Here is a 15924-nt window from a genome sequence, read left to right as displayed (position 1 = left end):
AGAAGGTTTCTTCCAAAAGTTCAAGATAGCAAGAAGTAAATATTTTGTACCTCTACCCGAAAAAGAGTTTGTCAAAATCGCTCAAGGTTGTTTGAGCTTTGATTTAAAAAAGAAATTCCAAGACAAGGAATTTCCTGACCTTTTCCAATTGAGCGCGATCGTGATTAGGTATGAACGATTGATAAGAGAAGAAAAGCAGATAAAAATTTTTAGCAAGTGAACTTATTATAGAGACCCAAATTTTGATGTTCATACCATCAATAACGAGTCATACGATCAGATCGAAATGTGTTTGACCGAATTAGTCAAAGGAGACACGTATACTTGTCCTATAATGGCTAAGCCTAGACCATCGGGCAACGATGAGCCTATGAAAGATGAAAACGTGAAAACTAGAACGTTCTCATTCAATGTAACCAAAGCTGACCTTATAATTGATAAATTATATAAGGATAAACAGATAAAGTTGAGCGATAAACATAAATTGCCAAACCCTGAACAAATTAAGGGTAAAAAATATTGTAAGTGGCATAATGTATGGTCACATTTGACTAACAATTGCTTGGTTTTTCGCCATATGTTACAAGATGCCATTGAATCAGGACGAATTACGTTCGATGACAAGAAGAAAATGGCAATGGATGAAAATCCTTTTCCACAGCCACTTGGAGTGAATATGGTGACATCTGGTTTCAAAAACAAGTTTCCAAAATTCAAATTGGTTATAGATGATGGAGAAGAAGACTCTGGACCACATCCCAGTATCTTTGAGTGTATTAAAGGGAAGGAGCCAAAGAAGGATGAAGACGTCTTGTGTGCAAGATGTAAAAGAGAAGTGAGTAGGAATACGGAGAAATCAGGGATATGGCAGCATCCCCATCCCCCTACTCTCCACCCAAACGCTCAGCCTGGTAGAGTGCGAAGTATATCGTTCTACAAGGGACCGCCTTTTGAGAGGCAGTTCAAGCCAATAGATAATGGGAGAACATTCAGGCCGCAACCTCGTCCACCAAATGTATGGCATTCATTCCAGTATAATGCAGGAAAGGCAATACCCTTCGACAAGATGACTAGAACCCAACAAAGGCGTTTCCAACGAAATTATGGATGAATAATGAGGCAACAACAGGGAGTGCTACGTCCTAAGGCACCTAAACTACTCAAGGTAGTCAATCAAAATGTTCTCAAAGATAGTGAAGAGACTGGTACAGATGAATTAATGAAAGAGTTGCCAGAAACTTCTTCTGGGAGATCGAAGTTTGGGCGAGACAGAAAGGATGGAGAAGATCCAGATTAGCCCCTTGCTATTCAGTTCGATACGTTACCTTCTGTTGTGGCTAATAACTATTTACTAGTCAATGAGTTCAAGAATAAAGAGAAAGAAGGAGAAGAAAGAGAGGATAACGAAGAAGAAGCATGCGTGCTGGAATATGAAGAAGACCAGACTTCTAGAGAGGCCTACAATGGTAAGGAAGATGATGGTATGACAGATATCGAAGAGGAAATCGATCTAGAAGCAGAAAGGAGAAGAAGAGGAGTATCGCACAATACTCTGTTGAAACAACTACATCAAGAGGGAGTTCGTGAAGTAGACTTATTGGGATAACCATTTGGGCGTTCTTTCGATTTTTACATGCTGTACAGGAGGCCCAAAAGGAAGAAGAGAGTGCCTCATTCTGAAAAGTATGGATCGCCTCCAAGAATAATGCCTCCTCCCACAGGAACTGAAGAGGAAGCATCAGAAAACGGTAAAAAGGGAATTCAGGAGACAGTGGCTCAGTGCGATATACTGCATGTTGACTTATCACTAAAGGATAACTTAACAGAGGACAAAGTGGAAATAGAGGCTGCCGAAAAGGTTATTTTTAAACGGCCAGCCATGAAATTGACTAAACACTTGATGCCGTTGTACGTTAAAGCTCTAGTTAATAGTATACCTGTGGCAAAAGTGCTTGTCGATAATGGAGCAGCTATAAACACCATTCTATCTAGGATGATGAGGAAATTTGCAAAGATAGAAGGGGATATGATTCCAACAGAAGTCATCCTTACAAGTTTCAATGGAAGAGCAACTGCAGCTAAGGGAGTTATGCCATTGGACATAACTATAGGTACAACTACTAGGACCACAGTCTTCTTTGTAATAGATGGTCCTACTAGTTACAATGTGTTACTAGGAAGAGATTGGATACACGAAAGTCGCTGTATACCCTCATCATTCCATCAATGCTTGGTTTTTTGGAATAACAAAGGTGAAGCAGAGATAGTGCAGGCCAATCATAGGCCTTTTGTCGTAGAAGCAAACTCAGTGGAAAAGTTCATATACAAAAGAAACTATGGACCTGTTAGGGTAGTACAAGATGGAGAAGAAACTCAAATTGTCGCGCGGAGCGAAGAGCTATTTTCAGTGGACGCACTCACTGAAATGTTCAGTCAGATGAGGCCAAATATAGTGGCCCTAGAAGAGCCAGTAATTGGCAAAAGAATAATTAAGGATTCTTGAATGAGTTCTAAGCAACAAGAGCAAATGGTCGATATTCAGGCCTTCAAAGCTAAATTAATGGCTTTCAATAAAGAATGCAAGGACAAGACGAAAGAAGAGACAACCCTTAAAGCGCTGAAAGACAAATTAGCAGTATTCGAATTGGAACAAAGTATTGGTCGAGAAATCAACAAAGTGGATTGTTTAGAAGAAAAAGTGCTTACAATGGAGCTAGACGATGAAGTAATGTAGATTATCAAGCCTGGATACGCTCAAGCACAAGACCCTCTGATTAAAGTAAATATTGACAATGAAAGAGAAGATCGTCCGACATTCATCAGCCAGATGCTCGATCAAGAGGTTAGTGATAAATTAATCGCTTTGTTAAAGGAGTATAAAGATTGTTTTGCTTGGAAATATGAACAAATGCCTGGTTTAGATAGAAACTTGGTGGAACATAGATTACCAACTAAGCCTAATTTTAAACCTCATAGGCAACCTCCCAAACGTTTTGCTCCTAATGTACTCCCTGAAATTAAGAAAGAGATAGAGAGATTGTCAAAACCAAGCTTTATTAGAACAGCCAAGTATGTCGAATGGTTGTCCAATATCATGTCAGTACTAAAAAAGAATGGTAAACTAAGGGTGTGCATAGACTTTAGAAATTTAAACATAGCCACACCCAAAGATGAGTATCCAATGCCTACGATAGATTCTTTAATAGACTCAACTGCGGGACACGTCATGTATTCTTTCATGGATGGGTATTAAGGATACAATCAAATTTATATAGCTGAGAAGGACATACACAAAACTGCTTTTAGATGCACTGAGTCTCTAGAATGTTTCGAATGGGTAGTCATATCTTTCGGCCTGAAAAATGCAGGAGCAACTTATTAAAGGGCAATGAATTTAATTTTTCACGATATGATAGACAAGTTTGTTGAAGTGTATGTAGACGATATAGTGGTCAAATCCATTGAAGAAGATGACCATTTCGAACAATTAAGATGTTCATTTGAGCGAATGAAATAATTTAAGCTAAAGTTGAATCTGTAATACTCCGAATTTTGTGCTCATTTAATTTTTAGAATAGCAATTTAACTTTTCAAAATTTAGTATGACCAAAAAATTAATTATGGTTGCCAAATTTTACATTGGTTGATTTATTAAAAGTTTTTCCAAATAATTTGTTAATTAGGGGTTTGGGATAAATGTCCATTTTACACCTAATTACTAAAGTTAAACATTGTTCCTCCTACTTGGCCGAAAATTGATGAAACATTAATGCATGAGGTGTTTTAAATTTAAGCATGAGGTGACTAACTAATGCATGAGGTGTTTTAAATTTAAGCATGAGGTGACTAACTAATGCATGAGGTGTTTTAAATTTAAGAAAATGAAACCATGCAGCCTACACATGTTGAATTTCTTGAAGAGTCACCCAAAATTTATCATTTTTCTCACCTATAAATAGATGTGTTGCTGCCCTTTATTTTCCTTGCATGAAAAACAACTTATCACTTGTTTAAAAAAGGGAAAAAAACGTGAGGGAAGAAGAGGACCAGCCTAGCATTTCTTAATTCATTTTCAACCAAGATTTCTTCAAGTTTTATTGTAAGATACTTTCTATGCTTAAGTGGTATAATTTCATGGTAATATTTATACTTAAGCTATGTATGAAAAATCATAATATGAATGTGGTGGACAAGTCCACAAAGTTAGATATCTATTTATGCCTTAGGACAAGTCCGAAGGGCACCGACAAGCCGGAATGTGCAAGTATGTGTTTGATTGCATTATTTTGTGTAATATTAACATGTTAAAATCCAAGCATGGTATCTTACTGAGTATTCTTTATACTCATAGTGTTCTATACTAAATTCTCAGATTCATAATTGCAGAGTTGGTGGAAGTCATTTGACATAATCGATGATGGGTTAGGGACAAGGTTGTTTTGCATCGAAGTTTTGTTTTTGCATGTTTTGTTCAATTGCTTTCCATATGTTTTCTTATGGTATTGTATAAAAACATGTATGAGATATGATGTAATATGGTACCGGAAGTAAATTATGCAATTATATCTTCTATGTTGTGTTAAGAGACCTTTTTTTAAAAAACTTCTCCTTGCAAGTGACAAAAGGCAGAAACGGGACAGTTTTTGGGTCAATTTTAAAATGATATTTCCAACTCTATAAACATTCATTTGAGACTCTAAAAATATTGCTACGTTTCTCTTTGAGTTGTCTAAATATGTGCGTAGGAATCACTCAATTTGGATATCTACGGCCTGAGATATAAATTTTTAAACGTCGAGGGGTCAATCTGGATTTCCTGTGCAATACTTCACTGTTTTCAGTAAAACGCCCATATTATATGATCTTGGAAATTTTTTATATTTTAACTTAGAAAACTACTTGAAAATATCTTTCTAATGTCATAAATTTCATAGAAAATGGAGTTGGGATAAATTTTATAAAAATAGTCGAACTTGCTGCTCCAACTAACCGTGGCAGTGCAAAGTCCGTATATGTAAAGTATAATTTCTTGTCGACATGCGCTTCTGCAGGCCATTAAAATTTATGAGAGACATTTTACCAAGTTGAAAATAAGTTTCTAACATGTAATACTTCTATTTAAGAGTATTTACATGTACCAAAGGCAGAAACTATTATATTTAGTACGTGACACTCGAAACTTAAGTTCGGGGCGTCACAGAATCCCTTGAAATGTGAATTTGGTGTTAATGCAGGAAACTTTCTTGGTTTCTTGGTACACAAAAGAAGGATTGAACTTAATAAAAATAAAGCGAAGGTCATTCTAGAGGTTAAACCACCTAGCAACAAAAAAGAATTGCAAATATTTCTAAGCCAAGTAAATTTTTTAAGACGCTTTATTTCTAACTATGCATGGCGAACTAAAGTCTTTTCGCCGCTTTTAAAACTGAAAAATAGGACGAATTCGTCTGAAAAGAAGAATATCAAAATGCTTTTGAAAGTTTGAAGACATATTTATCAAGTCCACCAGTGTTGGTATCACCAATCCAAGGACGGCCAATGAAAGTATATGTATCGGTTGAAAAAGAATCAATAGCTGGAATGGTCGCGCAAGAAAACCAATTTGGTGAAGAGAAGGCGATTTATTACTTGAGTAGATGGTTAACAAAATGTGAATGTAATTACTCTGCTATCGAAAAATTATGTCTTGCATTATATTTCACATATGCAAAATTAAGGATTTATTTACGGTCCGTAACCGTTTATTTGATTTCTAGAGTAAATTTGATTAAGTATATGTTCTCTCGCCCTATTTTACACCAAAGGGTAAGCCTTTGGACGTTAGCTTTATCAGAATTCGAAATACAATACATACCCCAAAAGGCTGTCAAAAATCAGGTTTTGGCTAACTTTCTAGCCGATCATCCATGCCTTGACATGCCTGAAGAAATTGAATTAGAAATCAATTCGTTCGAGCTAAAACCTTGGGTGTTGTATTTCGATGGGTCAAAAACCTCTAAAGGTGTAGGAGTAGGAGTAGCATTGATAAATCCTTTAAAGATTTGCTACAAGTTCGCATTCACTTTAGATAGGATGTGCACCAACAATCAAGCCAAATATGAAGCCTTAATCGTGGGCCTAGAACTAATGATAGATATGGTAGTAAAAAATGTAAACATTAGAGGCGATTCTCAATTGGTAATTCACCAACTGATTGGTGATTTTAAATGCCAAAGTGATTCCATCATGAGTCAATATGAAATCGCCCAAGAGTTATTAGAAGAATTCGACCAAGTAGAACTTCAATGCGTTAATAGGATATACGATGACGTAGCAAATGAGTTGGCCCAGATGGCCTCAGGGTACTCAAATGTTTTAAATTGGAAGTCTACTTGTGAATATGGAACAATATTGCCCGTGATCTAAAGGAGGACGAGAAGGATTGAACTTCATTGCATACAAGATGGAGATGCAATGGATTGGAGGGCAGAAATTAAGGAGTTCCTTAAAGAACCTAATAAAAGAGATAGTAGAAAAATGAAGTTGCGTTTGCTAAACTATGCACGGATAAATGAAGAGTTGTTCAAGAAACGCTCTGATGGTATACTGTTAAAATGTGTAAGTTTGCTACGAAACACAAAGTGAATATGGAAAAAAATTAATAATTAGTATTAATTCTGCCGTATTGGGGGTAATTATTCACACACAAAAAAGTTCAGCCCAAGACGAATAGCCCAAAGAATAAAGCCCAACTGGAAGATCCCTTAAAATCAAATAGCCCAAAGAACGAATCAATCAGGCAATGCAGGATAAAGGCCCAAATAAGGAAGCCCATGAACGCGGTGATACCATCGCCCAAGGTTGCAAGTCACCCAAGATTTGAGCGAATAAATTGTCATGCAATCGCCCAGAGCTGTGACCCTGCTCTCGTCCAAACATTCGAGTCGCCCAGCATCTTAGCAAACATAAGATGTTATGGTTACCTTAAAGTCCAATTAATAAAGCAGCTACTGGGTAGTCCTACCACGTCCCACGATTCAAGGAATTCAATTAAAGATGGTTGAACGACAAAAGTAATGGCAGCAGTTAGAGAAAGTAGTTTCATGATAAGTTGGCCACTACAAGGAAAGTGGGCAATTATAGAGCGATCAAGCAATTTTTAAGTGGTTGATCACGAAGAGGTCATCCAAGGAGTATAAAAGGAAGAAAATATATAGAGCAAAAGACCCCAAATCAAACACTCTCAAACAGACAATATGTAACTTTCAATTTCTTAGTTTAGAATTAAACACTTCTTTTACAGTAACTCGTGTGCTTGCGTCCCTTGAAGGCATTCTGTTTTTATTTTCCAATTGTAAAGTCATCGCCAATAAAAACACCCTTTTTTGAAACTTTGTCTCAAGAGATTTGTCCCTTACACAATCGTCCGATCCCTTTTTAATTGTTAGCGACTAAACCGCGCGAAACAGAAACTAACCCGAAACAAGCTGGGCTCTTCTAATTTCTATACGAATCGAAATTCCCTTTTAGGAGAAATCGCACTTTGCAGAATAGCAATTTTATCTGCATTGCTTGCTCCCTTCACGACTTCAGTTGAAACCAGACAACACGGGATTTGGGTTTAAAAATATCTTTCTGCGATTTTTTTGTTCAAATTTTCTGTCTTAGCGAAGCTTTGATATTATGTCGAAGTGAAAAATGGAAATGGGGGGTGCAGCATTTTTTACTGAAGTAGCCATTGAACCTCTGTCTTCAGTAATTCATAGCTCACTTTCCTCAAGTAGGTTTTCGATTTCTCATAGCCCCTTTTTTGGAATTCCTCGAAAAACGAAGAAGCATAGCGGGATTACAAGAAGCAGAATCTCGAGTAATGGCGGTGGGGTAATTATCGAAAAGAAAGAGTTTGAATTCAAGCCATTATTCGACGACTATTTGAAGGCCATGGAGAATGTCAAAATCGACAGAGATAGTAATAATCGCAGTAGTAATAGTTTGAGGAAAAAGAAGCATTTCAAGGGCAAGGAGGGAGAAGGAAATACTAAATTTGCAGATTTTGAGGATTTTAGAGTTGAGAAAGAAGAGGATAGAGATAAGATGATAGTTAAAGAAAAATTAGAAAGGGGTGTCTCCTACAGGAAAATTGCATCGAAAAAGGTAACTGATAACAATATTATACAGACTGGGGTTAAGAGAAAAGGTGAGATTTTGGATATGGAAAGGGCTGCATTCAAGTCACTGGAGAATGAAGACAATGTTATTGACAAGCCAAGAATTTCAAGGGTGGACATGGAGGAGAGAATTCAGAAGCTAGCTAGGTGGTGAGTTATAATTAGCCATTTTTGGAATATAATAAGCTGTCATATTTAGATTTTTTTTTCCTTATTGGTTTATCTTTGTATATGCCAGCCTTTTAAAGGTTGGAACATGATCTTTTGGGTATGTGATTTTGGTTTCAACTAAATGTGAAGACTTCAGTTAAAACAAAATAGCATTATAAGCATACATATCTATCTACTATTTATGGTTGAACCCCAACCTTGAGGGTGTCCTTATCCTGGAGCATTGTGAGGGAGGTAAATCGCAGGTTATGACTTCAAGGGTACAGGGTGGTATTCAAGAGCCAAATCCATATTTCAGGATTCGAACCCTTGACCCTCAAGCAAAGCTGGATTTCTTCACCCTCCCTTTTTACCACTTGGAGATTTTTACCACTTGGAGATTTGCTCTGGGGGCATCTATCTACTATTTATGATATTACGTTTGGGTGCTATAAGCTCGAACCTCTATTTTATTATAGGAAATTTACTTGTGTTTGGGCTGAGTTCTAAGCTTTTAGTTATTAAATTTTGCATGTAAGTTGCCCTTCAGTTCTCTGTCCTATTCGACCTTTGTTCGCTGTGTGACCCTTCTAGCATTGGCTGAATTTACTCAAATGCATGACATTTGAATTTTAATAATAATGTATATTTAGTATTTGATACCATGCTCAGAGAAGATATCTACATGAGATGATTAGGCTAAGATTCTGCAGGGAAGTCAAAATTTGTAGGCATTAAATGTGCTGAAAATACCACAGCCAGTATTTTTCGCTCCTAGACTGGTATTTCCTATCAGTATGCTAATGAATTGGATTATATTTTGAATGTGAAGCCTTATAAATCAGGGTTAAATTTCCATGTCTATCAAGATAATACCAAATGTTGCAGCTCTTGATATGTCTTGGTTTAGATTCATCTAAATGTTGCAGCTCAGTTAGTTGATTTTGGTCCTCTATTCTGCCTCATGGTAAAGTAGTTTTTTTTACAGTCTGAATGCTGCAGACATTAACATGCCTGAATGGAAGTTCACTAAAATGATGCGAAGCGCTCAGATCAGATTCTCAGACCATTCTGTTATGAGGATCATCCAGATATTGGGTAAGCTTGGAAACTGGAGGTGCGTGCTGCAGGTTATTGAATGGGTTCAATCACGTGAACGCTTCAAATCGCATAAGATACGGTATGGTATTTGTTTCTGTCCTACTCACACCAGTTTTCCATTCCCATCATTAATATCTTAATTGATAAACATTGAAAAGAAAAGAAAGTTATTTTGAGGGCTTTGCAGAAAGAGAGGGAAAATTCAGAGGGCTAAATATGTTTATCTTTTTTTTAGCCCATTCATTTGATTGCCTACCACTTCTATGCTTTATGCGGAGTCATTTGCACTTTTGATTTTGGACACTCGTGTTTTCTAGATATATTTATACTGCTGCATTGGATGCTCTGGGAAAGGCAAGGAGGCCAGTGGAAGCACTCAATTTGTTTCGCCAAATGTTGGTAAAACTTTGTAAAGTGCATTTTTAGTTAATATATTCGAATAATGGGGAGGAGAAAAGACGAGTTGTTACAGCTTCTTTCTCCACTCCTAACAGGAGCACATGGCTTCGTACCCGGACGTCGTCGCTTATCACTGTATTGCTGTGACTCTTGGACAAGCAGGGCATATGAAGGAACTGTTTGACGTGATTGATACCATGCGGTCTCCTCCCAGAAAGAAGTTTAAGACTATCATCTTTGAAAAGTGGGATCCACGATTGGAACCAGATGTCATCATCTACAATGCAGTTAGTAGTACTTTATATTTTCATTAACAATACACCTTTCTTCTTTTTCGTGAACAATGATGATTTAGCCTCTTGCCAAGACACCGACATGTAAACTTGTTTTGAGACTGCAAAAATGATACAATATTTATTGTAACTGCGTAAGTGTGTGGTAACACTTTGCATACTGTTTCTGCAAATTCTTTTGGTGGAAAGCCATTGGCTGAGGATGTAATGTTAGAACTACAGCCTGTCTGGCACCCTGGTGATACATGTCCTAATATGAAGTTGCATATGCGAAAACAAGTCTCTCCCCTCTCCTTCGAAAAACTTATCTATGATTCAGTTATAAGTTTATAGCGCATACCAGTAGTCCGTTTATTTATGTGGTTTGTTATAAAACTGGAATTATTGTTCTTCTGTTTAGGTGTTCTCATTGCACAACTATCATTTGAATGCTTTTTAATTATTTTGTTGATATTAAAATGCTTGTGCATATTTGTGCACAGGTCCTTAATGCATGTGTTCGGCGTAAGAAATGGGAAGGCGCTTTCTGGGTTCTACAGGAGCTAAACCAACAGGGTCAACAACCTTCAAGCACAACATATGGATTAGTTATGGAGGTAATACCTTGATGCTCACTTGTTTACCCTTGTTTGTTGGTGAGCTTTTGATTGCCGCAGGTTGATGCATTTACTTTCGATTTTCACGGCAGATCCCGTGGGATCAATGCTATTGCTTGATGGATACTGTTTTCCTGATTCTGATTGATTATATAATAAAACATTTTTGGGTATTTTTGGCTAACATCTTTGAGCTTGGTTTTCTGAGATCTCCATTTTGGAGTATATTTTACTTTGACGTGCATGGTTCAACATATCTCTCTCATTCTTCTATGCATTTGTTGATTACAATAGCTAACAAAATGTGGAATTATAAATAAATTTCGTTACTTAGGAAGTGATGCCTCAATCACATAGGAATAAACTAACATATTTTTGTCTTTATCATCTTATATAGGCACATAATTTTTACACAAATTTGAAAGAATTTCTTTCCAAGAAAATTGAGGGAGTAGAACTAAAAAATTTTATTGTGTATTTGCCCTTGAGAAATTCCATATATAGTCTTTGGATGTGGGTATTTGTCCAAGAGTCGTGGTCTTTCATAAAGGTTGCTACTGAATGAAATTGTGGGTATTATTAGATAAAATGGATAAAATAAGGAATGGTGCAGTTGCTGAAGAAGAAGTACAACTCTTGGGTGGGAAGTCTTTTAAATAAATTGCACAACTGTTGAACTTTTAAATTTAGCTTCTGTTTGGTTTAGATAAGAATCAAAATTTTAGTAGATTTTGATAAAAGTTAACGGAATGTGTGGTTGAAAAGTTGAAGGTCCCATGAAATGTGTAGTTAAAATTAATTATTCACTTTGAATTAATCAATTTTAATCAAATGTTTTTTATGAATTAGATTGCAAAAAAAAAATAAAAAATAAAAAGTGTCTACTCAGTTATACGATTTATTGTTAGCTTAACTAATCTTAATTGGAGCAGTTGATGTTTGCTTGCGGCAAATACAACTTGGTCCACGACTTTTTCAAGAAAGTGCAGAAATCGTGCATACCGAATGCTTTAACGTATAAAGGTAATTTCATAAAAGATACATTTTGCCTAAATCAATGCAGATTGTTCCTCTGTTAACTATTCTCTCTTATTGTCTGTAGTTGTTGTGAACACTCTTTGGAAGGAAGGTAAATCTGATGCGGCTATAATGGCTGTTGAAGACATGGAGAGGCGTGGAATAGTTGGTACAGCAGGTCTGTATTATGACCTTGCTCGTTGCCTTTGTAGTGCAGGAAGGTGCCAGGAGGCTCTGAAGCAAGTAGGTTTCTTCTGGTTTACTGTACATTAATGTTGCCCGATTCCTTTATTTCTCATAACAAGCATAAATGACGTGGAACATCAAAATCGTATAGTGCATTTCTGATTGTGCCTCAGCTTCAGTGACATTGAGAGGTTGGGATTCGAAAAACGTGAGAGGTTGGGAATCAAAATAGTATACAATAATTTTTCAAGATGACCAAGTTCTGCATATAAATCTCATTGAATTCTATTTAACCGTGCTGTGGGATTTTACTATCAACTGAAGTGTTCAGTGTATATAGATATATGTAGATATAAAAAACTCCCTTCAACTCAGTTTCAACTTTTTTTCTTGTTTCTTTTTCTGCAGATTGACAAGATATGCAAAGTTGCCAACAAGCCTCTTGTAGTAACTTACACGGGTTTAATTCAAGCATGTCTTAATTCTGGTGACGTTCAGAATGGGGTGTATGTCTTTAATTACATGCAGAAGTTCTGCTCTCCAAATTTGATAACTTGTAATATAATGTTGAAAGGTTTCTTGGATCACGGGATGTTCGAAGAAGCCAAACTATTGTTTCTAAAATTATTGGAAAATGGCAGCTCGGTTTACGAGAAATCAGATTATAAAGATAGGATTCTACCTGATATTTACTCATTCAACACGATGTTAGATGCATGCGCTGCAGAGAAGAAGTGGGATGATGTTGAGTTTGTATTCGCACAAATGTTGCAATATGGACACCATTTCAATGCTAAGCGTCATCTTCGGATCATATTGGACGCACGTAGCGCTGGAAAGGTATCATTTTAAGCATCTCTCTCATTCAGAATGCCTAAAATAGAGAGTTGTTTGGGGAACTGATAAAGCTTTAAATCGGGAGATGAACAACAAATGATTGCATATACCATACGTTGGGCAAATTTTACTAATTTTTAATGTTGTTGTATCCTATTGAAATTTGACTGCAAAAGAAGTTTGCATTTATTAGTTTATGGAGATGTGATGTTAGTTACTATTAAATTCTGCCAGCACATAATATTTTGGTTTTTTCCAGAAGGAACTGTTGGAATCAGCATGGAAGCATTTGGTAGAGGCTGAACGGATTCCACCAGCTACTCTTACTAGAGAAATTTTTTGCTCAAGATTGGAGGATGGTGACTATAATGCTGCTCTCTCTTGCTTACTCAGCTCTCCTTGGATTGAGGTAAATTGGACGAGAATTTTAACGGAAAATGGCCACCGGTTTCAGGAGGACGCTCTGGTTGCGTTAATGCATGAGGTAAGCATCCTCGTCGCTAGAAATGAAAACGTCGTACTCGAGCAACTAATGAGATCTTGTAAAGAATTTTTGAAACCTCCGAGATTTTGATTTTTCAAACAAAATTTACTTGCATTGATGAATAATTAAATTATGGTAATGTACATCCGAATTCTTACATTGCTATTTTTTTTTTTTTTTTTTTAATTTGATTTGAAGTGAGCGTTTGTATGGAAGAGACTTTAAAATTTTAAATTGACAAATGATACAATCTGTAACGAAAGGATGTGACCAACTCGCTAGCGGAGCAAACAAATTTGATCTCTTTATCTCCTATCGCAATTTGCTCATCGATTCTATAATGGAATTTACTACAAACATCTCTAGAGTTTTCTACTCTTCTAATCTATAGATAAGTAATGCAACATCTCCATCTAGACATTACTCCGAAAATGGAATACATGAATTTTTACCTCATCAACAAAATAAAAGATGGAACCTAGGGTATCACTGTAAATTCGTTCTACGTTATTAGTCAAAGTAGGAAAGATAAGCGTTGGCACAAGAATGCGAATTCTGGAAACTTCCTAAACTTTAAACCACCACTTCAAATCAGTGGAATGGTTGTAAGCTGATTTGAAGATGGTGGGGGTGGCAATCATTGCTTGGACTTAGTGGAACATGCAGGAATTCAACAACTTTGAATCTAAAGCCCAGTTGTTTGATTATAAATAAAGGTTGAACTTCAACTTTGAGGACTCTCATCGTCCCGTTTCTAGAGTTTTGTGAGAAAGATAAATCGTGGAACGTGTCCTAACAGGTCAGAGAACAAGAGTTGTCTGTACACTATACCTATAAGGAGTTCAATTTTATGTCTCAGGAATTGAACCCTTACCCTACGACTGTCAGCAAGGAATGAGATAACCTCGTTCCTGTCCTTTGCACCACTGGACTATGCCTCAGAGGACCAATTGTTTGGTTATAAATACTTGCATAATTTGGGGGGGAGAGAGAGAGAGAGATTTTATTCACTTACAAGGTTCTTTTTTGAATTTAGGAGATTGTTCTCCCAACTCTTCTTGCTCTCTATTTCTTCTACATTTCTGTCCTTATATCTTAAGTTCGGTTGCTGTTCGCGGTTAAAAGTAGGCTGACTTAACATATTCCGGGAACTTGACAGACTTGAGATCGCAAGATACTTAACACTAAGCTCATAACAGTTGATATCTATTTATATCACATGATAATTTTAGGTCCCGTTTGGTATCTATTAATGTAAAAATGAGAATGATAAATATAGTAGTTATGGGCCTCATACAAGAAATAGAAATTCAAATTTGATGGTATGATATAATGAATAACGATTATATTTTTCATTTTAATGAAGAAAAATGAAAAACAAATAGGGCTTATCAACTTCAAAAATTTATAAATTCAGTCTCAAAGGTCAAATATGGTCGCGAACAGCATTTTAGGTACATTAAATCAAATCAAATATGTCGTAATTATTCTTGACAGCTGGAGCCATTGGATTCTCTATTAGAATAGTTTGTCCTCAACTGTGAAGAATCCGTTTCAATCTGCATTCTATTTCTTTAGTTAAAAAAAAAAAAAAAAAAAAAGAGGTTGAACCCCAACCTTGAGAGCTCCCGTCTAGTCCCTCGTCTAGAGTTTTGTGAGAGAAGTAAATCGTGGAATGTGTCCCAACAGGTTAGAGAACAAGAAATGCCTGTATACTGCGCCTATAAAGAGTCTAATTCCATGTCTCAGGAATCGAACCCCCTACACTACGACTGCTAGCAAAGCGTGAGATAACCAGACTCCTGTCCTTTGCACCACTGGACTATGCCCTGGGGGGCACGTTTATTATTTATACCAAATCTTAATGACAAAATCCACTATTGGACATGCATGGTTAAAGAAAATTAAAAATAAAAAAATTATTTGTTTTCATGTATGTACTCATACAAATATGCATCACAAATATATCTCCTTGTTTTTGGACTTCGTCACTTGATATTCGTGAAATTTTAAAAATAAAAAAATAAAACATTAGTCTAACAATGCCAATCTTTACTCTATATGGGTTTCACTTATCGCCAATGATTTGTTATAAAAATTTATGAGTTGTATCAAAAGCTAATCATGGTAGGCCTCTAATATTTTGTTTGATTCTTTTGAGTTTTGACAATGTCATTGTTAAATAACTTCTGAACTTATGGCACACTGAAATGTTTAACGTTGGATACAACATTGCTAATAAGGACTAAAAATTAAGGGATAAAATATGTGAGATGTTTCTTCGTTTGTCACGTTTAATTTAACATATGAAATATGTTCGTGTCCCTTAATGCGGCCAGAGGAAAAAAAAAAAAAAGAGGAAACGATACACTCATATGCATACATTGTGATTTAGGAGTACAATTAAATTTGTAAAAAAGTTGTGGGAGAAATTTTACATTTGAAAATTTACATAAAAAAAAGATTTTTTTAAAAAAAAATATCATACTCCATGTAAATTTACTATTTACATCTGAATTTTACATCCGAAAGTGTAATGGGGTATCGCTTTTTCAGATGTAAAATTTCGAAAATAGTTGATGTCATACTTTTTTTTTTTTAAAGTTCAGATGAGCCCTTAACAAATTATTAGAAAAAATAGAAATTTAAAAAAAGAATTAATCTATTTTTACAATGACTTTGACAATATGTAGAGTGTAAAGATCATAACAATT

At 36.0% G+C, this 15924-nt stretch overlaps 1 protein-coding gene across 2 annotated transcripts; it reads left to right on the top strand.

Moving 5' to 3' along the window:
- The first annotated feature begins 7596 nt into the window (after positions 1-7596).
- On the top strand, positions 7597-13375 carry LOC111401853 (pentatricopeptide repeat-containing protein At1g30610, chloroplastic). Of its 2 annotated transcripts, none has more exons than XM_023029794.1 (9): positions 7597-8297; positions 9274-9477; positions 9716-9797; positions 9893-10084; positions 10573-10686; positions 11619-11709; positions 11789-11946; positions 12298-12729; positions 12986-13375. In XM_023029794.1, the coding sequence occupies exons 1-9, from the start codon at positions 7678-7680 to the stop codon at positions 13298-13300; spliced, it is 2208 nt and encodes a 735-aa protein (XP_022885562.1). In that variant the 5' UTR covers positions 7597-7677; the 3' UTR covers positions 13301-13375. The 2 variants fall into 2 exon arrangements, with proteins under 2 accessions (XP_022885562.1, XP_022885563.1); XM_023029795.1 differs by having other exon boundaries at positions 7599-8297; positions 9286-9477.
- Positions 13376-15924: the final 2549 nt, after the last annotated feature.

This window comes from Olea europaea, chromosome 10, assembly GCF_002742605.1.
Source record: "Olea europaea var. sylvestris chromosome 10, O_europaea_v1, whole genome shotgun sequence".
Taxonomy (NCBI): Eukaryota; Viridiplantae; Streptophyta; class Magnoliopsida; order Lamiales; family Oleaceae; genus Olea; species Olea europaea.
The sequence above is the reverse complement of the archived record's forward strand: the minus strand, read 5'-3'. Positions and strand labels throughout refer to the sequence as shown.